Here is a 27,882-nt window from a genome sequence, read left to right as displayed (position 1 = left end):
CCGAATGAGTTAGGGTTTTGGGTCGGTCCGTCGAAGATGCCCTTATCAATGGAGGTCGGCACTCGGCAGGACGGACTGGACTACCCAGTCCGCTGGAAGGTTCTCCTTCTCCTTGAATTTTTTGCTGCTCCTCGCCTCCTCGGGATGCAACAACCTGGGACCCTCAGAATGCAACAACCTGGGATCCCGGCAAGTGGTGAGGCAGAAACCGTCAAATTTCAATGGTCCACGCTACTTACGGCATTCTTCCTGTACACGTTCTTGACAGGGTTCAGACGTGCGGCCTACACGGCAACATGTCCTGCACGCAAGAAACAGACCTCTCTTTTTTTTCTTTTTTTGACAACAAACATTCCCTCTATACTCGTATGTGCAACGAAGGCCGAAATGACAGTGAGACGCTAAGCGCACACACATGCATTACTTTTCCCTTTGGATTTGTAATCTAAGAAAAGCGCAGGCTCCACTTGGATTTGTTATCTAAAAATCAGACATTTAGACCGTGGACACCCCTGAGACACACCTTTGACCGTTGCTCAGTTTTTCATTTAAAGAAAGACGGAAAATAAATAATCATGGCAATTTTCATAAGAAATACTCCCTATGTTCCCTTTGAATTGACTCTAATTTACTAGTATTCAGTTGTAGTAAATCAGAGTCAATTAAAATAGAAAGGAGGGAGTATAGGTGCTAAATATCTATTTCGTTCCATCAATCTCAACAATGTATGTGTACATCAAAAGTAAAAGGCATACAAGTTTTTTTTTTTTTTGAGAACCAAAAGTCATACAAGTTTGACTGCACACTCCATCCAATGAATTCAAGGTTCAGCTGTATAGATCAACAATGACATTACATGACAAGAGCCAGACAATGATCTGTGCCTGAGCAATGCACTACGGTTAAAAAACAAAACACATATCATGCTTATTTTGACATAAGCTGTTTGGCTGTTGAGCCCTCCTAAACTGGCAGCGTTAAAATACACCAGATGAAATTGGATTATAAAGACTTGACAGCAGAGGTGAAACATCTACAGGGCTATAAATCGAAATGAACAAATCGACTATTTATACAAATCGAACCTAAGAAAGCTGGCAAAATGCTACAGCTAGGGAACTTTACAGTGCTACCAATCTTTGGTGACGAATTACGAATAAACCTTTATGCAATAGAGGGTAACCTTTCCTTTCTTTGTCAGTAGGTATACTATCCATTTTTGGTTTGAAACGTGACGCTGTCCAAAATAAGAGCATCATCATCGGAATAGTTCAGGAAAGGACCACATGATGAACTTGGCGTAGATGTCAGTCTCCAAGAACTCTATGTGGGCTGCTCTGCCAATCATGGTATTGAGGCTCCGTCCTTGGGCAGATTGGTCGAAATTAACATCGCATCTCATGAATATCCTGGTTTCAGACGATGGTGCACGGATCTGATCCAAGCAATTATTGAGCATTTCAGTGAAGACTTGACCTTTCCTGGAATTGTCGGATGATGCAGCTGGACAGAGCTCAATTCTTGCTGAATGATATGGTACATACCCATCCTGGCAGAAAATGCAGCATGACTTGTGAGTGGCATTGAAACAACCATAGAGGCTGAAAGGTTAACAGCATCCAGCTAATAGTTCAGATCCACAAATAAAGTGAAGTCATTAGAAAGGACAAAAGGAACTAACCTGTGGTGATGATAACAATATGATATTTTTGAAGTTCTCCAGTGTCTTTAACTGAAGAAAGAAACCAAAAAATAACAGCTCATGGTTAAATACTGCTGAAAAGTGTATCTACTATTAGTTGGCAACAGGTTGGATTGGCAAAGCTACTCCACGTCCCAGAATGAAGCGGGGTGATAATGTACCTTGCAAAGCTTATAAAAAAAGGTATTCTGGGGGTCTTGATCGTCACTGAAAGTAAGCTGATGGATGCATTGTGTTCCCTTGAGCTTTTTCAGAAGCCAGAGACCAGAATTGAACAAAGAATTCGAGCTGTACCAGTAACCTAAGTGAGGCCCTGATATCGACATGTATGTGTAGAGGTTCTTCAAGTACGGCTGTAATGCAGGATCTGTTCAGATGCAGAAATGTAGTCAGTCTCTTTGAGATTGACTTGCTTCCAATGAACTTGGCAAGAAAGTTGGAAAATAACCTGCTAAGGCGCTTCTGATGATAACGTTTCCGATGGAATGGCCAACAAAACTAAGCTTCAATTCTTTGCAACCTCCGTACCTTGCAAGCTTATCCACTTTCTTTTTTAGGAATGCAACAGCCTCCCCAGCAAGCCTGCCACCCATTTCTTTAAAATCTCCAGAAGTTTTATCTTCATTAGCCTCAGACATTAGGCATTCAGCCCCAGGATCCAATAGAAGCCATTGATTTCTAACAAGACGTAAATCCAAATGGTGTCCCTGCTTTTTGTAAATACAATTGATTACACACATTATACTGTAACTCTAGGGAGTTAGACAAGATGAACAGGACTTGCCTGAAATCCATGCACAAAGATGACAGCTCGCAATACACGACCACCCTTTTTACCACCGGTAATTTTCAGCGCTGAAGACTCTCCTTGTAGTTTAGGTAGTACAATAGTATCCTTTTGTTCCGAAGAATTTGTTGCCAAATCCTTGCTCGAAGCATGTTGTGGAACAACCATGAGATGTTGTTCTATAAGAACAACAGGGACACGTGAAGGATCAGCATATATATGCATATCTTGAACAGACCTTGTGTTGATCTGCAGGATTTCTAAAATCATTAACTGTTTTCAATAGATACTACTGCACATACTATTCCAAGGAAACAGCGTTACCTTCATTTGTGCTATGCTTTTCCTATGTAGTTCAGCACGTGAAGAAGAATTTTGTACAGGCTGCACGTACATTTAAGCTTGTAAGTAGAGATTAAAAGAATGACAAATATATACTATTAATGAGTGGGTGATAATTACATCTTCATGAAACTTCCTTGAACCAGAAACTCTCAGAAGGGACTGGCGATGAGATGAGTCATCAGTCATACTCCGCAAATAGCGGTGTGGAATCTCAACTCTCGAGTAATTAGTCCATATTGACCATTCTGTTTTCCTGTCAATAGCCCAAATATCACGCAAGTAATCCAGTATCTTGGTTTTATTCATCCTGCAGCAAAAGAAGGAAACATTGTTGGACACATGATAAACTTTATAGAACATGTATGATTGAGAAACCATCATGGAAATTGCACACCTCTGGGGACTGCAAATACATACAGTACAATTACAAGTGAAATGGAGAAAACAGTTAACTTCACCTATGAAATTTCAAGAACGCGTTCCATAAAACTGAAAGTTGGCGGCTCACAGTTAGAAACAATTCTAACAACTCTTCACTGGAAAGAGCGTACAGCATACCATCGCTAGTGCCATCAACAACGTCATTAGGTTTCTGCACAATTGTGCATAAATATTTTCAATCAGCAAGTTCCATACCATTGTTCATAGGTCACTATGAGAAAGATGATTAAACGTACCTCTAGAAAGTCATGTAAAATGCCAGCCAAGTGCCCAACACCCTTGGTAGTTACAGGGAACACTTTACCGGAATCAGGCTGGACTGATTTTGAAGGCTGAAGTGACTCATACTTACCAAGGTTTAAGTCAGCACCATCTAAATCTTCAATCGTTTTACCAACAGCATCACTCATTTTCTTCAGCTCCTCGAGTAATGTTTCCCTTGAAGCCAATAATGCCTTTACAATTTGATGTGATGCTGGACTTAAACCCTGGTCTGGTATCTGCATATTAAAATGGCATGTTTACTTGTATGTTCGACAAAAGGATAAAAATATACTCGCAAGCTTATACTAGTATAATAACAGACAAAATACACAATCCTTCAGGTTGCCAGAGCCAAATAACTCGCAAGCTTATACTAGTTATCCGAGGAAAGAAAGGTGATAACAATTACATGATTGTTGATGTACCATAAAATATAGCCAATCAATTAGTGCAGTTTCCGGGTGATGAGCCCCTAGCATTGTGCAGGATTATGGAATAAAATTTTCTTCATTAGCTCAGTTAAATTTCAAGTGGTAGATAAGGAAAAGAAATCTGAATGTCTCAGGGGATACCAGTCATACAGTTTCTAGTTACCTAGTTCTATGGTTCTGTAACTTAAGTCAAAAGTTGTTCAGAGCATATAGTTACAGCCTTGCACATGAGCACCACTTTCAAAGAATATTAAAGCTAAAGCTTCACAAACCTGTGTACCTTCAATGATAATTTACTTGCACCAGCTTTCAGGTACACTATATGTAACGTCAGATCAACAAGCACCGCGTGGAATGCATCAAAGTGAACTGGACAATATGAGTGTAAACCCAGGAGTGCCCTACGCGGGATCCTAAATTCATGCATAGCAGCTGAAGATGTGACACTAGAAGCTTGAATATCAGAGCTAGAACAGAAGAAGAAATAGCACCATCAGTCCTGTCAAATGGAATGTATGCACATCCATAGAAGAATGTGCATAGTCTTGGAAGAAAGAATACATAGAGGATTAGAACTACACTCACCCATTCTCCAGTGTTGGGGCATATATTAGCTCATACTTCAATATCACTGCAGAAGCTGCTGGACCCTTGAATAAATAAAGCAAGTGCTCTGATAAGGCTGAGATAAATTTATTCAAAAACGAAAGAAGAAAGATTAAAATTCATATTCCCAACCTCTACTTCAGTGTTGAGTATGTTGAAAGACACCATGACTGATAGATAGATGTCCTGTCGAGCATACTTGATTCTAAATGGCTGTGTGTAGAAACTATTATCAGCGTCATCTATTCTCCAAATGCCCAAAGCATCATCCGCACCGACATCAGGAGCTGCACAATCCACCTAGCACGTCATTATCTATTAGCTAATGATTGGCAACTATTCAAAAAGGGAATCCTTCAAGCAACACCAGCAAAATATCTCTTGAAGTTGGAATACTTCTTTAGATTACAATGAAGATGAACATATGTGATTCAGGTGAGTGTGGCAGATATCCTGTACACCATTATCACCTATGTTGAACAGATGATCCAGTAACAGTACCGGTGACTCTTTCAGCTCAGTCATTGACTTATCACCCGAGAAAGGCTAATTTTCTGAACTACGATCCATATTAAGTGTCGGGGTTTCAGTTCAAACTATCATGGATCGGAGGGAGTAGCATAATATGTTCACTTAGTTCATCTACCCCTTCCGTCCCTAGTGTCCTCATATTTCGTGATTTAACTTTGACCATCAATTAGACCAGCAATGTATTAGCCATGTGGCGTAAAAATTATACCATCGGATACTCTTTTTTCAAATATAAATTCAATGGTTGTGGCACAAAACCCAAGTTGTACCGATTAAAATTGGTGATGCGAAATCATGGACTCTGCCTACAGAGGGACGGAGGGAGTATAACGAATTCAAGCATCTCCACAAAACGAAAAATATATATTCCATGTGGTGCATGATAAATATAGAAACAAGGAGCATTGGTGCATGACAGTGACAAGCTTGTACAGTCCACATCCGGCTACACAAGATGCCTCTTGGTGTTATCTAAGGAGGAGAACTAGATTGCAACAAGGTAGAATTTAAAACCATAATGAATAGTCCGACTGACATAGGTATAGGCTTCATTTTCTGCACTAAAAGACGGTAACACGGTTCTTATCAACTAGTGCCTACAACAATGAAAGAGTTGGAAAGAAACTTAGGTCCAGGAAGGTCATACATAAATTGCCAATATACCGACTTAAACACACGTTCCTAAATGCAGGCATCTTGAAATCATGTGAATAATAGGAGCAGACGATCAAGTTTTACTATCCTACTTCAGGAGAGACAGACGCACCTTCGTACTGGACCACCCTCGCAGGTGACGCTGGTGTCTTGCCACCAGTTGCACCCTCCTCCCACGTCGCGCTAATCTTCATCTGGTACCATCTGCACATGATCCAACACTCGTTTCAAAACAAAAAAAAGCAATAACACTCCCTATTAAAAAAATTCAACAACGAAATGTTCGGATATTCTAGGAAATGTTGAAACAAAAATTATCAAATGCCGTTTTCGCAGTCAAGCGGAAAAAACTATGGTCGAAATCATAATTCCTCGCGAATGACAAAATTATGGACGGGCGAATCAGAATTCACAACTAATAATAGCTCAAATTAACTAGAAATACTCGAGCCGATCCAGATATATTTACGTACGAGAAATGCAATTTCACCTGACCTTTTAACTCTCCTTTTTATCCGTCTCACTAAAAAAACAGTACAGTTGCTTTTTAACTGAAGCCACTTGGAGCTTTACAGGCAAAAAAAAAGGAAGGGAAACTAAACCCGAGAAAACATGGAGGAGAAAAGAAACCCGAAAAAAGACCAAAAGCGAACATCTCCAGGAGGAGACAGCTCCGTAGTCCGTACCCTTGCTGGAACAGATCGAGGTTGTGGAAGCGGTGGATGTAGACGGCGACCTCGTGCACCGTCTCCATGAGCTCCGGCGGGCGGAGGCAGATCGCCGCGCCCTTCTCCCGCGGGGCGGCGGCGGCGGCGTTGTGCACGCGGCCGGACGCGGGCGAGACCCGCCTGGCCGCTCCGCGCGGGCTGCTGCCCTGGTCGACGGCGCCGCCGACGAGGCACTTCATGCGGCCGTACATGGCCGCGCCGCAGGGCCCGATCCGCGCATCACTGCCTCGATCCCCCCCGGGGCTGGCGAGCCCAGGCGCCTCCCGCCGGCCCGAGGGTTCTAGAGCACGGGGCAGGGCCGGCGCGCGCGCGCGCGCGGCTGAACCGGAGGAGGCGGCGGCGGCGGAGCGGGGCCCACTGGTCAGCGGGCGACGCTGCTTCGCGGATCGGGAGGAGGAGGGGTGGAATGATGGGCAGCTGCTTAATGGGGGCGGCGCGAGAGGGCTTGCGGGTCGCCGGAGATGGGTGGTGGAGGCGGAGTGGGAGGGAGAAGGCGGGCGGCGGTGGAGCTGGTGGGAAAGGAAAGAGGGAGGAAGAAAGGTGGGAGGGGGACTCTTAATGGCCTGCCCGTGTCACTGACATGTGGGGCCCGCCATGTCAGTGGGAGTGGCGGCGGGTGGGCCCGCCGGACCGGTCTGAGGGGAACAGTGGCGTAGGCTGCACGTGGAGTCGGGTGAGTGGTCGGGATTTTATGGCTGCAACTGTAGCAGTTAGGTGGGTTAGGGCGGGTGGGGCCCACCTGCTAGTGACCCTTGCTGCTTGTGATCGCCAAAGCATCTTCGGCACCTCGTCCATTTTCAATTTACATGGCGTATTAGCACGATCCAGTGCGTGAAACTCGACTCTTGTCTCAAGCCTAAACAATACACATCTTGGGAATCTGCAAGTTTTCTGATATGCAATAATGTAAAGATGAAATGGAGGGAGTAGCTAGCAGAAATAATTTGGTACTTAGGTACTTTGCCAAGAGACTGAAACAATCTTAATGAGATTTTGCTTCATAATTGCTAGAAGAAGAAGAAAAAAGCAGGATCATAGGAAACTCATATCATGTGATGCAATCCTATGATCCAAAAGACTTGAATACAAAATCCTTGGAGGCAATCATTTTTTCCATGATGTGGAGACGAGAATACAAGGAGAGTGATCGGCATTGTTTTCCTACCCAATTAGCAACCTTTTTTCTAATATGAATGAGCATATAAGTAAGAAAGTTGGCCACTAGACGTTATGGTAACTTCCTTAGGTAGAGTTTAGCATAAATCTTTTAGAGAGCATGATTGATTTTAGAGGTGAGGTGAAGAGACTAGCCGAAATAGCGCATGGCTTTACACAAGGTCGTGTTGTATTTTTATTTTTAATAATACTACTTCCTCCGTCCCGGTTTATAGGGCCTACATGTACTCCTAGGTTTTAAATTTAGCAATGATAATATAAAATATATATCATTAGAAAGCGCAGATGTTTTACTTTCTAATGATATAATTTTTGTGTTGTACAATTAATATTATGTTGGACAAATTGATAATCTAGAGATACGTGTAATTTTTACTGGAACGAAGGTAGCCTTTTCTTCTTGATCAAGCCAAACAAGCTCCCGCAGAGTCCAGTTCCATTTCAAAATCAACGGAACTACAAAATCAAATCTGTTTTGCAGTGTTAATCCTTACACTCCACCTCGCAGAGAGTACCCGCTCACTCCTCAAGCATGCCACCTCAACGCAAACAAGACACACCGCTCCACCTTTTCTTGACTTGCCAAACTTTGTTTTCCCTTTTATCTTTGTCAGATCTTCGTCCTGGCTTCACAACGAACTTCCAGGGTCCTAGGCTCGACCATCTTCACAGCAATCCTTCTCTTCTTCAGTACCATCCGATCTGGGGTAGTTTCAGTGCCTTCTTCTCCAGCTCCTCGCAGCAACTTCCAATCATCATCGCCCTTCATTTCTCCTTGCACAACGGCATCCATCTCCTAAGAAGCCTGCCCATCCTCTTCCAAATTACGTGAAAACCGGTCCAAATTAGACTACGAGTAAAACATATTTAGTTAAGCATCGATTTTTTTAATTGTGATGATGACGTATAATAAATAGGTATCGAGGCAGCTTCCTTTATATGTACTGAGGCAGCTGCTACATATGCATATATACATATGTAGCAGCTGCCTCGGTACCTTTCCTACAACATTGTGGAGAGGGAGCGGTGGCCTTGGTCCAGAAGGTAGAAGTAATGTTTGTGACTTGATACTCACGGTGAGGCGCACCTAAAAGGCGGTATATGACTAGCACAAGCGCTCATTCCCCCTCCTCCCTCTCGCTCATCTACAGTACATGAGGGTTCTCTCGTCGGTGTCGGGCCGATCCGAAGCTCATCTCGCTGGCATCGTGTAACACCCCAAATTTCAATAAAAAGAAAGTTAGAGAATTCCAAAAAACAAAATTTCAAACCAACAAAAACTTTTCTTTTGCATATAGTACCATGCATAGGACTTGTGCATTTGAGTGATATGCCATGATGATTGTTATTACTTGTATTTGATATGCTCTAAAACCCTAGGGTGATCATATGAAGATCACCAACCAAATAAAACAAAGAGGAAGAAAATCCAATATTTGGAAAACCCTAAAAACCCTCACATATGCCCTATGGCATATTTATAAATTTTGACCCTAGACCTATTTGGTCTTCACCATTAGTTGAATAATGTTATTAAACACTTATTACAACTTTTGGAACCAAGGGTGCACAATTCAAATGAAATTCAAACACAATTCCCACTCACATATGATAATGGCCAAATCTGCCAAATTTAGTCTGATCACCACTTTGAGCCCCTGCAATTCAATTTTCCCAAACCAATTCTTGCTAACTCTTTGCACCATTTAAAACTCAACATCAAGGTGAACAACTTTGATGAAGATCACCCTGCCAAATTCATCCTTGATCAATAGCTATGCTCATCCAAAGTTGCAACATTTTAACAAGTGCAACAATCTCCACTTAGCCATTTTGGCCAATCTTTGAATTCAAATTTTTCCACCACCACCTCCAATCACCTCTGGTCATTTACAACTTATCTCAACACTCACTTTTCAAAAACTTTCACCTTTTGAATTATTTCAGATTTGGACAATTTTGTAATTTCCAAAATTGAACACTATTTAGACACTATTTGCTATAGTGATCTACACCTCTAACCTACATCAAACCTAGCCCATTTGGTCCCCTGGTTCCCTCTAACCATCAATGACACATAGTGGAGCTAAGGAGGAGGGGATAGCTTGCATGGCATGGCCATGCCGGCCATGGCACCACCATGCCGCACCACCTCCTCTCTCCTTCATCGCCAACCCTGGCCACCATGCCCTTGCCCTCCACCTCACTCTACTGGATCACCTAGCACCGGCCACGGTCGAGGAGGAGCTCGACACTGGCCGGAATGCACGCGCCCAGCACGGCGACGCCATGCCGTGGACGTCGCACGAGAGCGCGCCACGGGCACCCACTGGCCACGCGCCGTGCAGCCCCTCTGCTCACGCACTGGACCCCCTTTCTTCACCAAGCACGCCGCCGTGACACCTCAGCCGCGCCAGACACGCGCCCAGCCCAGACCCGTGACCGCCGGCGCCGGAGACGACGACCACATCCCGTATGCGCCGCGGCCGTCGTGGAAGAAATGCGACCAGACCGGACGTCCCCCGACCAAACCAGCACCACCTCTAGCTTCGCCTGGACGAGGAGAACCCGACAGCGCCCTCGCCTAGCTCGACCCGCCGCCGGAGAAGCCGCGCCATGGTCGACCTTGCCACTGCCCCGCCACCCTCTCTCAAGCCTATAAAAGGAGAGCTCCATTCGTCGAATTGAGCACACCAGCACACTCCCCTCTTCTCACTCGACCGCCTGAGCCACTCCACCACCCACATTCGCCGCCGTAGCCACCCAATCGCCACCTCACTGCCGATGGACGCCGCGGAAGCTCGTCGCCAATTGAAGCCGATCCAGGAGTTGCCGCCGGTACCAGTCGACTCGCCGTCGTCTACACCTTCACCGCGCACACTGCCAACCCTTGCTGGAGCCGCGGTGAGCTCTCCCACCCCCTACTGCCGCCGCCGCACCGTCGGGATCTCGCCGGAGATGACGATGGCCCTGTGCCGTCCGATCTAATTCTAATCCAACGCACCACACGTCTCCATACCGTTTCGGGTTTTAAAAGAGGCTGACAGGCGGACCCCACCCTGTCAGGCAGCCCACGCGGGCACAGACGCGTGGTGGGCTGGCCGTGGGCCTGTTTAAATGAATTGGCCCAATAGCTTTTCCCGCAGGCCCTTTTAATCCAAACTTAGTTTAATTAATTCAAATGAATTTGAATACTGCCTCCACTTTGAAATTCAACCATTTCAATTTGGCTAAACCAAATTTAGTGAATTTTATATTGTTAGAAAGCCACTGAAATTCTCTACAACATGCCACTGGCCTCATGGTCAATTTCGTTGTAGAATAAATATGATAAAAATAACAAGACAGGGACTTTTCCCTATTCAAATAATTCTTAAAAATCAACCAAAATAGATATTAAGTTAGTTCCAACTCTAATAGCTCACTTTTGACTTACACTAATTGTTTATACAATAAAAAGGTGTGGTCACTTTGCATGATCATGCCATGGTTTAATGAATGGATATTTTGACTAGTTTAACTAGTTGATATTGTCCAAAACTAATAAGGTTAAATTGTGTGAAGTCCTACACTTCATTTAAACTTGTCTCACATGGATTCATGGGATGCTTGGACCCTGGTTCCAAACTCTCTTATATGAATTACTTGAGTTTTAAATCAAAGGTAGTGTTATTTAAATTGTATGAGGTGACCCACCTCATTTAAATCATTTTCCCAAATGATGATGATGAACATTTGACTTAGGTCAATATGAGTTCATCCATGATTGTTGGAGAAATTAAATCTTAAGAAGATTTCAATGAGAGGAAATTATTCCTCAAGAACCCTATGGAAACTATCATTTACATCTGGAATACAAATTCTAGTTAAATCCCACAACCCATGCACCCTAGTTTATTTATGTGGTGTGCATAGAGTAGTTGTGTGTTTATTTGTGATGTGTGGAATAGCCATTGAATTAGTGAGTAATTATACTCGTATTCAAATTTAGACGGTAGCACCGGAGAGTACGCCGAAGAAGAAGGTTGCTACCAGGAGGAGGAAGAGGAACAGTTTGAAAACTACCAAGGCAAGCTACTACCATTGCAAGCTAATATTCTTGCAAAGTGCAAAGCCCCATGTTTCTTACCCTTTTCTTATATGAACCCATCCCAAGTTTTTACCTTACCCGCTTTTACTTGTTTTCTAAATGAGTTACTTTTATAGTTAACTTTGGTCAAAGTACAAGTTGAGTCCTAGAGTAGTGAGTTAGTCTTCCCAAAGCAAAGCAAGTTAGCACCCCTCATGAATTAGAGCTAGTGCTAAAGAATTAAAACTTGACTACTCTAGATGGGAACCATGTGAATTTGAAAGGATTTTTAAACCTTGGAATGAAGATACATTCCATTGAATGATTTTTGAAGGTGAATATGACCAAGAGAAGATGGTGATTTTTGATAAAACATGATGTTGGTTTGAATGCGATACCTTTCCAATAATCAAGTACCCCCACAATACCTGATTATGGGTAGGGCTTAACTGGAAGTTTATGCGTCTTAGTATGGGTTCCCTCTAAACAAGCGTCATCGGGGTTATGCCGAAAGCTGCCTCTACCACAACAGAAACGATACGATATGATGCGAAATGAGGTGAATGTCCGGCCCAAGCCCTGTGCAGTTCCCAGGCTGACTGTCTGTCTTCACTGGGAGGCCAAGCTCATGGGGAGAGGTGCTCATACTAGGATTCATAAGTGAAAGGTTATGGTTGATGATCTGCGTACTGTGTTACGATGATTCGGGGAAATCCCGACGGATGAAATCAAATGTTGTGGCACAAGTGTGCAACCTCTGCAGAGTGTAAACCTATTCGAATAGCCGCGTCCACGGTTACGGACGGTTGGAAAGGCCATACAGTTTCCGATGTCATATCTTTGAAAATGATGTTGAAAGGTGATGGTGAAATGACTTGTGGTGGATTGAATTGAAATCACCACTTGAATGGTGGGAATGACACTAATGTTCCCACTTGAGTTAGTTAGTACTTGAGTAAGCTTTTCTCAAAACTTTGTGAAATAAAACTGGCTTTATGCAAATAAACTAGAGCTTAGCAAACCATACTAGAATGTCTAGCACTTACTTTAGTATTAGTTTGCGAGTACTCAACGTACTCACGGCTTTGTCTCTGGCTATTCAAATGGCCAGAGTATGAAGATGAACAAGGAGATGACCAGCAGGACGCCTACGACAACTAAGCGCTTCCCGACGTCAAGCGTTGGCCTGTGGACTAGAGAGTCCTTGTATCTTACGCTTCCGCTATGTTGAACTATGAACTTGTGTTTGTTCGTTGATCAATAGATCAACTATTCGTGTAATATGGATCATGTGATTCCAATTTGTAAGACCTACGGTTTGTAATGAATGATGACTGTGATACTTAACTATTATGCCTCGCAACAACAACATTCCTGGGATTGCGATGTATGACATAATAGGCATTCGGACTTAAAAAATCCGGGTGTTGACAAGTTGGTATCAGAGCCATTGTTTGACCTTAGGAAACCTTAGTTAGAATGGGCGTTCTGAAAAATTTAACTTTGAAATCAAATGAGAGAAACTACTTGTGAAAATTTACTACACCCTTGTCTTTGAGACTTTGCCAAAATCTGATGAATCATGTTCTATCTTATTTGAATCAACTTAAAACTTTGCCACACTTTGCACTCTCTAACTTACTCATCCAATTCTCTTTCAGATGGAGCCGAATGAACCCCTCAACACCAAGTTTTACCAACTTGGGAACGGAGGAAGCTTGATCTTCGAGCATGACCTCGACTCCCTGTCGGATCACCTTGGCCGCCCACACCCCGAGTTTCACGGGATTCAGGTGGACGACCAGCCGGGAGGGGAACTGCAGTGGATTATCACCGCTGACTTAAGGGGCAAGCTGGAGCCTCCCACCTCGGAGAGGATCCTTTTCTCTTTCAGGGAAAGCAACTGGCTCGACGGGCTTGCACGTGCTCTTCAGGAAGCACTTGCTCGTCTGTGCGGACAGAATGCGGAAGCACTTCGTGAGGAACGCTTTGCGCATCTCGCGAGGCGTAACTCTGACGGAAGACCCATGGATGTGCCACTGCACCCCCAGTTGAGGCACCATGTGGATCACTTGGACTTCATGCTCTATCAGACTCAGAGGGACCTCGACGCCTCTCGCGCTTACGCGAACCAGACCCATGCTCACATCACCGAGCAGGGTGAGGCGATCAAGCTACTCAACAACGACCGCAGGAGCCTTCGCCAGCAGCGTGCCAAGAAGGACGCCACGATTCGCCGCCTTCGCGCCCGGATCGCGTCACTTGAGGCCACTGTCAAGGCCCAGGAGGATCAGATTCGTCAGTTGGAGGATGACGATGGAGGCATCGACATTCAGGGAGGAGACGCCTTCCTGAGCGATGACGACGACTTTGAGGAGGACGAGAACACCGAGGAGGAGGACTACGAGTTCCTGGAGGCAGGACCTGACGACTACGTCCCGATTGATATCGATGATGAGGAGTAGTTGCACTAGTTCCACTTATAGAAGGTGTGAGTTGTATCCCGTCCATTGTATCGTAGCATGAGAATGGTTCTTAAAACCATTAGGGTATGTGTGTAGTTTGTACTATGTGTTGCATGAATGAATGAATGTTATGTTTGTCATGAAAAGTTTACAAGTTTTCAAATGTTTTTCAAACTTAACCAGAATGGACCATAGAATGTTCCCTCTTATCTCATGATCTTCTATATCTTCAGATGGCCCCTCCAAATCGCACCAACGACGTGATGCTGCAACTTCTGTAAACCCTGCTTGCAGACCGGGAAACCGAAAGAGCCGAGCGCCAAGCCAACCTCATCGCCTTGCAGAACATCGCCAACCAAGGCCATGGAAATCATGACCACCCCGGATCCAAGCTCAAGAACTTCCAAAACACCAACCCTCCGGTGTTTAGCAAGACCGAGGAGCCCCTCGACGCCGACGATTGGCTCCAGACTATGGAGAACAATCTGGAGGTAGCTGGAGTGGAAGCCAACGAGAAGGTGTTGTTCGCCACTCACTATCTCGCTGGACCAGCTCGCGCCTGGTGGACAAGCACCCGTGCCATGAACGGAGGTCAATTCATGACTTGGGAGGATTTCAAACTCAAGTTCAGCAAGTACCATGTACCCCCGGGTCTTATCAAGAAGATGAGGGATGAATTCCGTGAGCTGAAACAAGGTCGCATGACGGTGGTGGAATACCGCGACAAGTTTCTCACCTTGTCAAGGTATGCCCCTGATGAGACCGACACCGTTGAGAAGAGGAATGAGAGATTCCTGAACAGACTGCATGATGAGATGCAGACTGTCCTCGTTAACATCCCCTTCGCCGACCTCGAAGCCCTTGTTGACTCCGCCATCCAGATGGAGGGCAAGTTAAACCAAGCCAATGAGAACCGCAAGCGCCGCATGGCAAATCAGAGTGGATCAAGCCACCCCCAAAAGTTTTGCCCTAGCTCAAGCGGAGGTTTCACTCCGAGAAACAACAAACCCCCGATGCAGAACTCTCGCCCCGGTTATCAGAACCGGAGTGGAGGAAACCCCAAGCCGGGAGGCTACAACAACAACTACAACAACAACAACAACAACTACAACCGCGCTCCACCCCGAGCCCCTAACAACACCAACACCCACACCAACACCATCCCCAGAACCGGAAGCAATGCCATTCCCGTTGCGAACAAGCAGGACAAGAGCACTATCACTTGTTATGAGTGTGGTGTAGTAGGACACAACTCCAACGAGTGCCCCAAGCGTCTTGCCAAGCTCGCCGGCAACACCGCTGCCCCTGCTCAGCAGCAACGCCGTGTCTCCACCGGCAAGAAGTTCGTCCCCAACAACCCCAACAACCGCAACGGCCGCCTCTACCACATGAACGCCGAAGAAGCCCAGGAAGCACCAGATGTTGTGCTGGGTATGTTTTCTGTCAACCACACCCTTGCTAGAGTGTTGTTTGATTCTGGAGTATCTCATTCCTTTGTCACCGAAGATTTTGCATCAACAAGTAAAATTCAACCCCTCAGTTTGAAGCATGTTATGATAGTTCAAATCCCCGGATCAACCACCAAAGCCAGAAAATTTTGCAAAAACGTACCAATCAAAATCCATGATGTAGATTTCTTTGCAAATCTAATCATACTTGGAACCAAAGGTTTGGAAGTGGTCCTAGGAATGGACTGGATGTCCAAGCACAATGGATTGATAGACTGCGCCAAGAAAGCCATAACCATGACTAGCAGCACCGGTATCGTAGTTGAGCACGTCTCTGAAAAACTACCCAGAAAATTTACCTGCAACCAAAGTGTATCCAAGCCAACTCTGGATCAAATCAGGGTCGTTTGTCGCTACCCTGATGTGTTTCCGGATGATCTACCCGGTATGCCCCGGATCGGGATATCGAGTTTATCATCGAGTTAATCCCGGAGCTGGACCCATCGCCCAGAGAGCCTACAGCATGAACGCAACCGAGCTTGTGGAGCTGAAGAAGCAAATAGACGACATGTTAGCCAAAGGTTTGATTAGACCAAGTGCATCGCCCTGGAGATCCCCCGTCTTGTTTGTCGACAAGAAGGATGGTGCAAATCGTTTATGCACGGACTATCGTAAGCTTAACGATGTCACCATCAAAAACAAATACCCCCTACCCAAGATCGAAGACTTGTTTGACCAACTCACCGAATCCCGAGTGTTCTCCAAGATAGATCTTAGAACTGGATACCACCAACTGAAGATCCGAGCCACCGACATTCCAAAAACTGCCTTTACCACCAGATATGGGTTGTATGAGTACAATGTCATGTCGTTTGGACTGACCAATGCCCCCGCTTATTTCATGAATCTCATGAATAAGATCTTCATGAAATTTTTGGACAAGTTTGTCGTTGTGTTCATCGACGACATCCTCGTCTACTCCAAGTCCGAAGAGGAACATGAACAGCATTTGGAGATTGTTCTAGAAACCCTTAGACAGCACAAGTTGTATGCCAAGTTTAGCAAGTGTGAGTTTTGGCTGGAAGAAGTTGGATTCCTCGGACATATCTTGTCTGCAGGAGGGATTGCTGTAGATCCCGCCAAGATCAAAACTGTTATGGAATGGAAAGCCCCAACCACACAAACCGAGGTCCGCGCTTTTCTTGGATTAGCCGGATACTACCGCAGATTTGTAGAAGGTTTTTCGAGCATCGCTCGACCAATGACCCAACTGCTGAAAAAGGACAGAAAGTTTGAGTGGACCGACAAATGTGAAGAGAGCTTTCAGCAGCTCAAGAGTAGACTGACAACAGCCCCAATCCTGATCATGCCAGATATCGCAAAGCCCTTTGACGTATATTGCGACGCCTCCAAGACTGGCCTTGGATGCGTGCTTATGCAAGAAGGCAAGGTTGTATCCTACCTTTCAAGACAACTCAAGCAACATGAACAGAATTACCCAACCCATGACCTCGAGCTTGCAGCCGTGGTCTTAGCCCTGAAAGTTTGGCGTCATTACCTCATGGGTAATCGATGCGAGATCTACTCCGACCACAAAAGCCTCAAATATATATTCACCCAGAAAGAGTTGAACATGAGACAACGCCGATGGATCGAATTGATCAAGGATTACGACATGGAGATTCACTACCACCCCGGCAAGGCCAATGTGGTAGCGGATGCCTTGAGTCGACTGCCGTGTCAGTTGAACTCCATGCTCGCAACCGAACAGCCCAGTTTGCACCAGGAGTTTGAACAGTTCAGACTTGAACTTGTGAGCGAAGGATTCTTAGCCAGCATAGAACTGCAACCCACCTTGGTTGGTCAGATCAAGGAAGCCCAGAAGGACAACGCTAGCATTGACGGAATCAAGAAACAGATAGCCGAAGGAAAAGCCCCCGGATTCACCGTAGACGAAGCCGGAGTGCTTTGGTACAAAGAACGTCTCTGCGTACCATCGGACTCTAACTTGAAACAAGTCATTCTGCAAGAAGCCCATGACACCCTTTATTCAATCCACCCCGGAGGTACCAAGATGTACCAAGACCTAAAAGAACAATTTTGGTGGCACGTAATGAAGAGAGAGATCGGTAGCTATATCGCTAAGTGTGACATCTGTCAGAGAGTCAAGGCAGAACACCAACGACCCGCCGGACTGTTGCAACCCCTTCAGATTCCAGAATGGAAATGGGACTCCGTAGGAATGGACTTTATCACCGGACTGCCCAAATCCAGCAAAGGCAATGATTCCATATGGGTAGTGGTCGATAGATTGACCAAAGTCGCCCATTTCATAGCCGTCAAAACCACCTACCAAGGCCCCAAGTTAGCTGAACTCTACATCTCCAGAATAGTCGCTTTGCACGGAACCCCCAAATCGATAGTGTCAGATAGAGGATCGCAGTTCACCTCAAGGTTCTGGCAGAAAGTGCATGAAGGACTAGGCACTCGCCTAAATTTCAGCACAGCCTATCACCCTCAGACCGACGGACAGACTGAGAGAGTAAACCAGATACTGGAAGACATGCTTAGAGCATGCGTACTGGAATACGGATCCAAGTGGGAAGACTGCCTACCTTACGCAGAATTCTCGTACAACAATAGTTATCAAGCCAGCCTACAGATGGCCCCCTTTGAAGCCTTGTACGGAAGGAAGTGCCGTACCCCCCTGAACTGGTCAGAAGTCGGAGAAAGCCAAGTTTTCGGCCCAGATGTTCTTCGTGAAGCCGAAGAGAAAGTCCACAAGATCCGCGAGTACCTCAAGACTGCGCAATCCAGACAGAAGAGCTACGCCGACAAGAGACGTCGGGAGATGACCTTTGAGATCGGAGACTTCGTCTATCTCAAAGTATCCCCCTTGAAAGGAATGCAACGTTTCCAACTGAAAGGAAAGCTTGCACCTCGCTATGTAGGACCTTTCCAAGTCCTTAGTCGCCGAGGTGAAGTATCTTATCAACTGGAGTTGCCTGAAGAGATGTCGGCTGTGCACGACGTGTTTCACATCTCACTTCTCCGGAAATGCCTCGAAGTCCCTGAGAAGACCGAAGTGTTCAAGAACATCGATCACCGATCGGTGGATATCAACAAGGATCTGACTTACCGCGAAGTGCCAATTCGCATATTGGAAGAAGCTTACCGAACCACCCGCACCCGAAGCATTAAGTTTCTGAAGATCCAATGGAGCAATCATACCGAGGATGAAGCCACATGGGAACGCGAAGACTTCATGAAGAAGGAGTACCCAGATCTCTTTAGTACCTAACTTTCTTTTCGATCTCGGGACGAGATCTTTTGTAAGGGGGAAGGGTTTGTAACACCCCAAATTTCAATAAAAAGAAAGTTAGAGAATTCCAAAAAACAAAATTTCAAACCAACAAAAACTTTTCTTTTGCATATAGTACCATGCATAGGACTTGTGCATTTGAGTGATATGCCATGATGATTGTTATTACTTGTATTTGATATGCTCTAAAACCCTAGGGTGATCATATGAAGATCACCAACCAAATAAAACAAAGAGGAAGAAAATCCAATATTTGGAAAACCCTAAAAACCCTCACATATGCCCTATGGCATATTTATAAATTTTGACCCTAGACCTATTTGGTCTTCACCATTAGTTGAATAATGTTATTAAACACTTATTACAACTTTTGGAACCAAGGGTGCACAATTCAAATGAAATTCAAACACAATTCCCACTCACATATGATAATGGCCAAATCTGCCAAATTTAGTCTGATCACCACTTTGAGCCCCTGCAATTCAATTTTTCCAAACCAATTCTTGCTAACTCTTTGCACCATTTAAAAGTCAACATCAAGGTGAACAACTTTGATGAAGATCACCCTGCCAAATTCATCCTTGATCAATAGCTATGCTCATCCAAAGTTGCAACATTTTAACAAGTGCAACAATCTCCACTTAGCCATTTTGGCCAATCTTTGAATTCAAATTTTTCCACCACCACCTCCAATCACCTCTGGTCATTTACAACTTATCTCAACACTCACTTTTCAAAAACTTTCACCTTTTGAATTATTTCAGATTTGGACAATTTTGTAATTTCCAAAATTGAACACTATTTAGACACTATTTGCTATAGTGATCTACACCTCTAACCTACATCAAACCTAGCCCATTTGGTCCCCTGGTTCCCTCTAACCATCAATGACACATAGTGGAGCTAAGGAGGAGGGGATAGCTTGCATGGCATGGCCATGCCGGCCATGGCACCACCATGCCGCACCACCTCCTCTCTCCTTCATCGCCAACCCTGGCCACCATGCCCTTGCCCTCCACCTCACTCTACTGGATCACCTAGCACCGGCCACGGTCGAGGAGGAGCTCGACACTGGCCGGAATGCACGCGCCCAGCACGGCGACGCCATGCCGTGGACGTCGCACGAGAGCGCGCCACGGGCACCCACTGGCCACGCGCCGCGCAGCCCCTCTGCTCACGCACTGGACCCCCTTTCTTCACCAAGCACGCCGCCGTGACACCTCAGCCGCGCCAGACACGCGCCCAGCCCAGACCCGTGACCGCCGGCGCCGGAGACGACGACCACATCCCGTATGCGCCGCGGCCGTCGTGGAAGAAATGCGACCAGACCGGACGTCCCCCGACCAAACCAGCACCACCTCTAGCTTCGCCTGGACGAGGAGAACCCGACAGCGCCATTGCCTAGCTCGACCCGCCGCCGGAGAAGCCGCGCCATCGTCGACCTTGCCACTGCCCCGCCACCCTCTCTCAAGCCTATAAAAGGAGAGCTCCATTCGTCGAATTGAGCACACCAGCACACTCCCCTCTTCTCACTCGACCGCCTGAGCCACTCCACCACCCACATTCGCCGCCGTAGCCACCCAATCGCCACCTCACTGCCGACGGACGCCGCGGAAGCTCGTCGCCGATTGAAGCCGATCCAGGAGTTGCCGCCGGTACCAGTCGACTCGCCGTCGTCTACACCTTCACCGCGCACACTGCCAACCCTTGCTGGAGCCGCGGTGAGCTCTCCCACCCCCTACTGCCGCCGCCGCACCGTCGGGATCTCGCCGGAGATGACGATGGCCCTGTGCCGTCCGATCTAATTCTAATCCAACGCACCACACGTCTCCATACCGTTTCGGGTTTTAAAAGAGGCTGACAGGCGGACCCCACCCTGTCAGGCAGCCCACGCGGGCACAGACGCGTGGTGGGCTGGCCGTGGGCCTGTTTAAATGAATTGGCCCAATAGCTTTTCCCGCCGGCCCTTTTAATCCAAACTTAGTTTAATTAATTCAAATGAATTTGAATACTGCCTCCACTTTGAAATTCAACCATTTCAATTTGGCTAAACCAAATTCAGTGAATTTTATATTGTTAGAAAGCCACTGAAATTCTCTACAACATGCCACTGGCCTCATGGTCAATTTCGTTGTAGAATAAATATGATAAAAATAACAAGACAGGGACTTTTCCCTATTCAAATAATTCTTAAAAATCAACCAAAATAGATATTAAGTTAGTTCCAACTCTAATAGCTCACTTTTGACTTACACTAATTGTTTATACAATAAAAAGGTGTGGTCACTTTGCATGATCATGCCATGGTTTAATGAATGGATATTTTGACTAGTTTAACTAGTTGATATTGTCCAAAACTAATAAGGTTAAATTGTGTGAAGTCCTACACTTCATTTAAACTTGTCTCACATGGATTCATGGGATGCTTGGACCCTGGTTCCAAACTCTCTTATATGAATTACTTGAGTTTTAAATCAAAGGTGGTGTTATTTAAATTGTATGAGGTGACCCACCTCATTTAAATCATTTTCCCAAATGATGATGATGAACATTTGACTTAGATCAATATGAGTTCATCCATGATTGTTGGAGAAATTAAATCTTAAGAAGATTTCAATGAGAGGAAATTATTCCTCAAGAACCCTATGGAAACTATCATTTACATCTGGAATACAAATTCTAGTTAAATCCCACAACCCATGCACCCTAGTTTATTTATGTGGTGTGCATAGAGTAGTTGTGTGTTTATTTGTGATGTGTGGAATAGCCATTGAATTAGTGAGTAATTATACTCGTATTCAAATTTAGACGGTAGCACCGGAGAGTACGCCGAAGAAGAAGGTTGCTACCAGGAGGAGGAAGAGGAACAGTTTGAAAACTACCAAGGCAAGCTACTACCATTGCAAGCTAATATTCTTGCAAAGTGCAAAGCCCCATGTTTCTTACCCTTTTCTTATATGAACCCATCCCAAGTTTTTACCTTACCCGCTTTTACTTGTTTTCTAAATGAGTTACTTTTATAGTTAACTTTGGTCAAAGTACAAGTTGAGTCCTAGAGTAGTGAGTTAGTCTTCCCAAAGCAAAGCAAGTTAGCACCCCTCATGAATTAGAGCTAGTGCTAAAGAATTAAAACTTGACTACTCTAGATGGGAACCATGTGAATTTGAAAGGATTTTTAAACCTTGGAATGAAGATACATTCCATTGAATGATTTTTGAAGGTGAATATGACCAAGAGAAGATGGTGATTTTTGATAAAACATGATGTTGGTTTGAATGCGATACCTTTCCAATTATCAAGTACCCCCACAATACCTGATTATGGGTAGGGCTTAACTGGAAGTTTATGCGTCTTAGTATGGGTTCCCTCTAAACAAGCGTCATCGGGGTTATGCCGAAAGCTGCCTCTACCACAACAGAAACGATACGATATGATGCGAAATGAGGTGAATGTCCGGCCCAAGCCCTGTGCAGTTCCCAGGCTGACTGTCTGTCTTCATTGGGAGGCCAAGCTCATGGGGTAGGTGCTCATACTAGGATTCGTAAGTGAAAGGTTATGGTTGATGATCCGCGTACTGTGTTACGATGATTCGGGGAAATCCCGACGGATGAAATCAAATGTTGTGGCACAAGTGTGCAACCTCTGCAGAGTGTAAACCTATTCGAATAGCCGCGTCCACGGTTACGGACGGTTGGAAAGGCCATACAGTTTCCGATGTCATATCTTTGAAAATGATGTTGAAAGGTGATGGTGAAATGACTTGTGGTGGATTGAATTGAAATCACCACTTGAATGGTGGGAATGACACTAATGTTCCCACTTGAGTTAGTTAGTACTTGAGTAAGCTTTTCTCAAAACTTTGTGAAATAAAACTGGCTTTATGCAAATAAACTAGAGCTTAGCAAACCATACTAGAATGTCTAGCACTTACTTTAGTATTAGTTTGCGAGTACTCAACGTACTCACGGCTTTGTCCCTGGCTATTCAAATGGCCAGAGTATGAAGATGAACAAGGAGATGACCAGCAGGACGCCTACGACAACTAAGCGCTTCCCGACGTCAAGCGTTGGCCTGTGGACTAGAGAGTCCTTGTATCTTACGCTTCCGCTATGTTGAACTATGAACTTGTGTTTGTTCGTTGATCAATAGATCAACTATTCGTGTAATATGGATCATGTGATTCCAATTTGTAAGACCTACGGTTTGTAATGAATGATGACTGTGATACTTAACTATTATGCCTCGCAACAACAACATTCCTGGGATTGCGATGTATGACATAATAGGCATTCGGACTTAAAAAATCCGGGTGTTGACACATCGCCGGTGGAGATGGGCGGAGGAGAGGCGCCGGAGTAGGTAGTTTAGCTAGGGTTTGCGGCAGTTTGCCGGTAGGGGGTTCTAGGCCCAGTAGTGGAGGCGGAGGTCGAGATCTGGCCGCCTGTATCTTGGCTGTTATAGGGTTCTACCTCCTTCTTCTCCTCCGGTGGTCGGAGGGGAGAGGGATGGAAGGGGCTGGCGCTTCCCTCAATAACGAAGCGGCGGAGTACCACCTGAGGAAGTGCGGAAGCGACGGGCGACGTCCTTTCCTAGCCAGCCTTGGCGGCGAGGGGGAAAGCGTGCGCCCGTCGGTGAAAGGCGTCGTCGACAAGCTCCTTGCCGTCCGTGGAGGCGAGGAGGAGAGCACACGCGCCGCCGCCAGTTCTTCTGCATCATCCAGGAGGTCTTACCTGCTCTAGATTCGAGGGGTGGTGGCTGGCCATCGGCTCGGCTTCTCCCTGACATGCCGTGGTGGCGAGGAAGGAGAAGCTGCCGATTCGCCGCCTAACGCCTGTCGGAGCCAGATGCTGCCCAGGAGGTGTTGTGGAGCTGCGTCTTCTTCACTGTTTTTGTTGCTGATGCAGTGTTCGTCCAGGGAAGCTCTTCAGCGAGGGACTTATGCCGGCGATGCCCTGCCCCTGCATCATATGGCCGATTGGCGGCCCTTCTCCTGGAGATATGACTTCCCAAGGACCAAGAAGTCCAAGGGGAAGAGCTGCTGCTTCCACCACGACGCCGGACCAAGCGGTTTGTCCTCGGCGCCGGCGTTCGTTCTCTGGCGGAGCAACTCAGCGGTGTTTCTCTTCTGCGGTGCAGAGCAAGGATATGATCGCGTTTTCCAAATCTTCCTGAGGGTCTTCTCTGTAATAGTTTGGTCCTTATCCAGGAATCCCCTGATCTGTAGGATATTTTTCTGCAATTTGTACCCACCGCCTGTTTAACACTAGCAGCAAGATAGGATCTTTGGACCCTACCTTGTTCAAGAAAAAAGACTAGCATGAATGGTCAGCTATAGTTGACATTGCGTTTTAATTTAGAGCGACTAGAGAACGGTATTCTAGTCTAGAAGTCTAGAGAACGGTTCGTCCACTTGGACATGGAAGCGGGTTCGTAGGAGCCGCCTTCGCTTCCATAGACAGCCGTTCCGGGGAGTGACACTGACAGCCCAAATTTGGGGCAGACAACCCGGGATAGGCACAACACAAGGAGCGCAAATGCGATCGATCTGCACCGGTACGTGTAACTTGGAACTTGGCCAATCGATGTCAAGCCTCGGGGTTACACGACAGGGGGAAGGAACCAAGAAAAGCTGGAAAACACCTTGAGCAGTTCACGCAAGATCCTCGCTGAGAAAGGAGGCCCCAGGCCAGGCCAGGCATGCTGTGCACGCTGGAAAAGGGGTACTCGAGACTGGAGGAGAAGGGTAATATCCAGCAACAGTTCAGGCAAGGCATGATGAGACCCCGTCCTGTTACGGGTTGGTGCGTGTCGGCTCTGCCATGGCACTGCACCGCGTCGCGTCGGCGTCGGGCTGGCATGCCGTGCCACATGCGGCGGCACATGAGCGACAGCTTGGTCCATGCCACAAAGAGAGGGAATTCAATCCATCATCGCGTCCTCATCCTTTCCGGTGCTCGATCGGAGCATCTCTTCCCCGACAGCAGCGCATCATCTGATCATCTGTTCCAAGCGACCAAGGCCAAACCACATGTGGCGTGACATATATAGTACTCCTGATGCGGCCATGTGGAGTATATCGCTTGATCCAATCCTCATGCGGCCATGCGTACGAATCCACACTGCTCACAACAAAGCGATTTTTTTTTTTAAGAATCAACCTGTGGTTAGATGGTTAGGAGGATAGTGGCACCCCCAACCCATCAAAGTTTAAATCACAAATTTGACACTTTGGTGTCTCATAAAGGAGGAATATTTTTTAGTGGGAGGCGATGTTCTCATCGACAACGAGGTGTCTGTGGTGACTTCGTTAATCTCAAGACCTACCGGATCAATTCTTCAACGCAGTCTCTTAGAGATGCTCATAGGGGTAGGGTGTACGTGTGTGCATTCATAGGGGTGAGTGTGTGCACGTATGTATGAGCGTCTTTGATTGTACTATGTTTCACAAAAAAAAAAACCAAGCGATTTTCATATTGACGACCGTCTCCGTCTGTTCCTTTCTGAGATCCACGCTATAGAAAAAGGCTCTCTCTAGGGCTAAATCTACTGAGAATTCGGTAAAAATAAAATCACACGACAAAAAAAAATCTCTAACATATTCACAATTTGAATATTTGAAAATAACTCTCAGTTGCAACCTTGCTTGCAACTAGAAAATTTGCAGTTACAACTCCGCTTACGACTAGAAATTTTTTAGTTGCAACCAACACTTGCAACTAGAGAAAATCTCGATTCCAACTCGATAGATTTCAGTTGCAACCACGTTTGCGATTAGATAAATTCTCAGTTGCAACTAGAAAAATTCTCGGTTGCAACTACACTTGCAACTAGAGAAAAGCCTTTGTTGCAACCATACTTGCAACTGAAAAAACATTAATTGCAGCGACACTTGCAACTAAAAAAAATCTAGTGAGCCCTAAGCTAAATTTCAGTATACCAAGAATTAACAAATCCGATAGAAAAAAGTGCATTATTTGCACGTAGGCAATGGATGTAGCTATGTATGTACAAATTTTGAAACTTACATGTGAGTATGTGTGCCATGTATATAAAAAAGTACATGAACTAGAAGATTAAGTTCCCAAAAAATTATCATTTGGCATGCAAAATTATTTTTTATTGCAAAATTTACGGCGATCTATTAGTGACCATCCACATTAGTATAAGCAACACCCAATAGCAATAAAATTTTCAAATAGGTTACTAACCCACCTTAGGAAGACTATTGGCACTAGCGCGAGGCAAGCCGCCATCGCCCCTCTATTACAGGAGCCAACAAAACTTATCGTAGTGGAGCATATTGCATTAGACGGATGAGGAATCGTCATGCTAAAGGCCCGAAAATTCATCGCATTGGAACAACAACCATCACCTATAATCCCAGAACATCTGCCCTTAACTTAACTATGCATACAAAAACTACACGAATCACGACTTTTTAAGATTAATCTTGAACCGGTAGAACTGCATTTTTGGGTGGTAGATTCCTCTATCTCCGGCGCTCCCGAACGACAAGCGTGGGCAAGGGAAATCTGCAGTTCGATCGGTCGAGGCTGTGGACCTGGACCACCAGAGGTGGCTAGCCTTCATCGAGATAAGTAAAACAATTAATCATGGCGTTTGGATCTAGACTTGGACTCGGCATATTTGTCCTGCGCGCGCGTCTGGATAGCGAGCTTTCGTAGGTTGCGCTTCGTCTTGTGCTTGGTCAGCAGTTTAGCCCGCGGAGCACGCGACGAAAGTCCGTTGAGTTGATTTCTGGATTGGTGCTACAAGCTGGATTTTCTGTAAAATAGAACTGTACTTTGTTTGGAGCACTAACTTATCGTATCTCTCCATCCACGTCAATTCATAACGGGTTTTTTTTTACCTGTCAAAACGCTAGGACGAGTCTCGCGCCTTGACCAGGACCGGAGGAGTAGGGCTTAAATCACCCCCATGCACCACTTTAATAATGGTCTAGAAAAAAGCTGAGACAACCCTATATTAGATATAAGGCAAACCGATAAATTACAAAGGCCTGAACTACGAAATATGTACTTGAGTGGCCACGTCGTGATGTCAAACTAACACCTTTCCAGATTGAGCCTTCGAGCTAGTTCATGTCAAACTAACGCGTTTCCACACGCGTTTCCAGATGTGTACTTGTTATTTACCGAGCAATATATCAACCGTACCAAAGCTACCAACTAGTGTACTTCTTCCTCCGTCTATAAATAGATGTCTGAGATTTATCTAAATCTAGATGTATTTAGACACTAAATAATATCTAGATACATTCAGATTTAGACATATCTAATGCATCTGTTTATGGATAGAGGTAGTTTTTATGAGACTATATTATCCATGAACGTATGAAGAAATCCCTTCGAGGACATACAACAGCCACTAGTTGCCTCTCAACACTCTAGCAGATTTGAACACGAGATATTCCTTCTTAATTAAACGACATCCCATTGTTTATTCTTGCGGTGTGCAACTATCTCAGGATGCGCCCTTCTCCTCCTCTCCCACACTTAAGAAAATTCGTTCAAAATATCTCTAATATTTATGCTAAATTTTTGAACAAGATTGGCGTTTTGGGGCCCATTTGATACATCATGGTGTTGTTCTGCATATTTGATAAATTCCTTAGGGAGTACATATTTGGGAAGGTGAGAGAGAAATCATATCTTCCAGAAAAATTATTCAGAAATGAAAGAGAGACATGGTAGGCTGCAGCTAGGACCATCTATATTTTCTAGAATTATTCCAAACTATTGGGCTTCCCTAGCTCCTACGGCCTACGTAGGGATGTAAATGGTACGGATAATTTCCGCTCCGAATCCGCATCCATATCCGTTTTTGAGGATATGGTATGCATTTTTAGAAATCCGCTGAATATGGATACGGATGCGGATAGTGATCAAGCGG

General features: G+C 45.4%; 1 protein-coding gene across 2 annotated transcripts; it reads right to left on the bottom strand.

Moving 5' to 3' along the window:
* Positions 1-815: 815 nt before the first annotated feature.
* Positions 816-7,025, bottom strand: LOC127299733 (uncharacterized). 2 transcript variants are annotated; one of them, XM_051329767.1, is made up of 14 exons: positions 6,448-7,025; positions 5,874-5,965; positions 4,709-4,863; positions 4,556-4,620; positions 4,251-4,437; positions 3,512-3,775; positions 3,293-3,426; positions 2,952-3,141; positions 2,814-2,873; positions 2,487-2,738; positions 2,151-2,409; positions 1,864-2,069; positions 1,682-1,732; positions 816-1,549 (listed from the first exon to the last, which is right to left on the bottom strand). In XM_051329767.1, the coding sequence occupies exons 1-14, from the start codon at positions 6,678-6,680 to the stop codon at positions 1,259-1,261; spliced, it is 2,439 nt and encodes an 812-aa protein (XP_051185727.1). In that variant the 5' UTR covers positions 6,681-7,025; the 3' UTR covers positions 816-1,258. The 2 variants fall into 2 exon arrangements, with proteins under 2 accessions (XP_051185727.1, XP_051185728.1); XM_051329768.1 differs by lacking the exon at positions 6,448-7,025 and having other exon boundaries at positions 4,709-4,876.
* Between the last annotated feature and the right edge of the window lie 20,857 nt (positions 7,026-27,882).

The sequence above is a fragment of the Lolium perenne genome, chromosome 5, assembly GCF_019359855.2.
Source record: "Lolium perenne isolate Kyuss_39 chromosome 5, Kyuss_2.0, whole genome shotgun sequence".
NCBI lineage: Eukaryota > Viridiplantae > Streptophyta > Magnoliopsida > Poales > Poaceae > Lolium > Lolium perenne.
The sequence above is the reverse complement of the archived record's forward strand: the minus strand, read 5'-3'. Positions and strand labels throughout refer to the sequence as shown.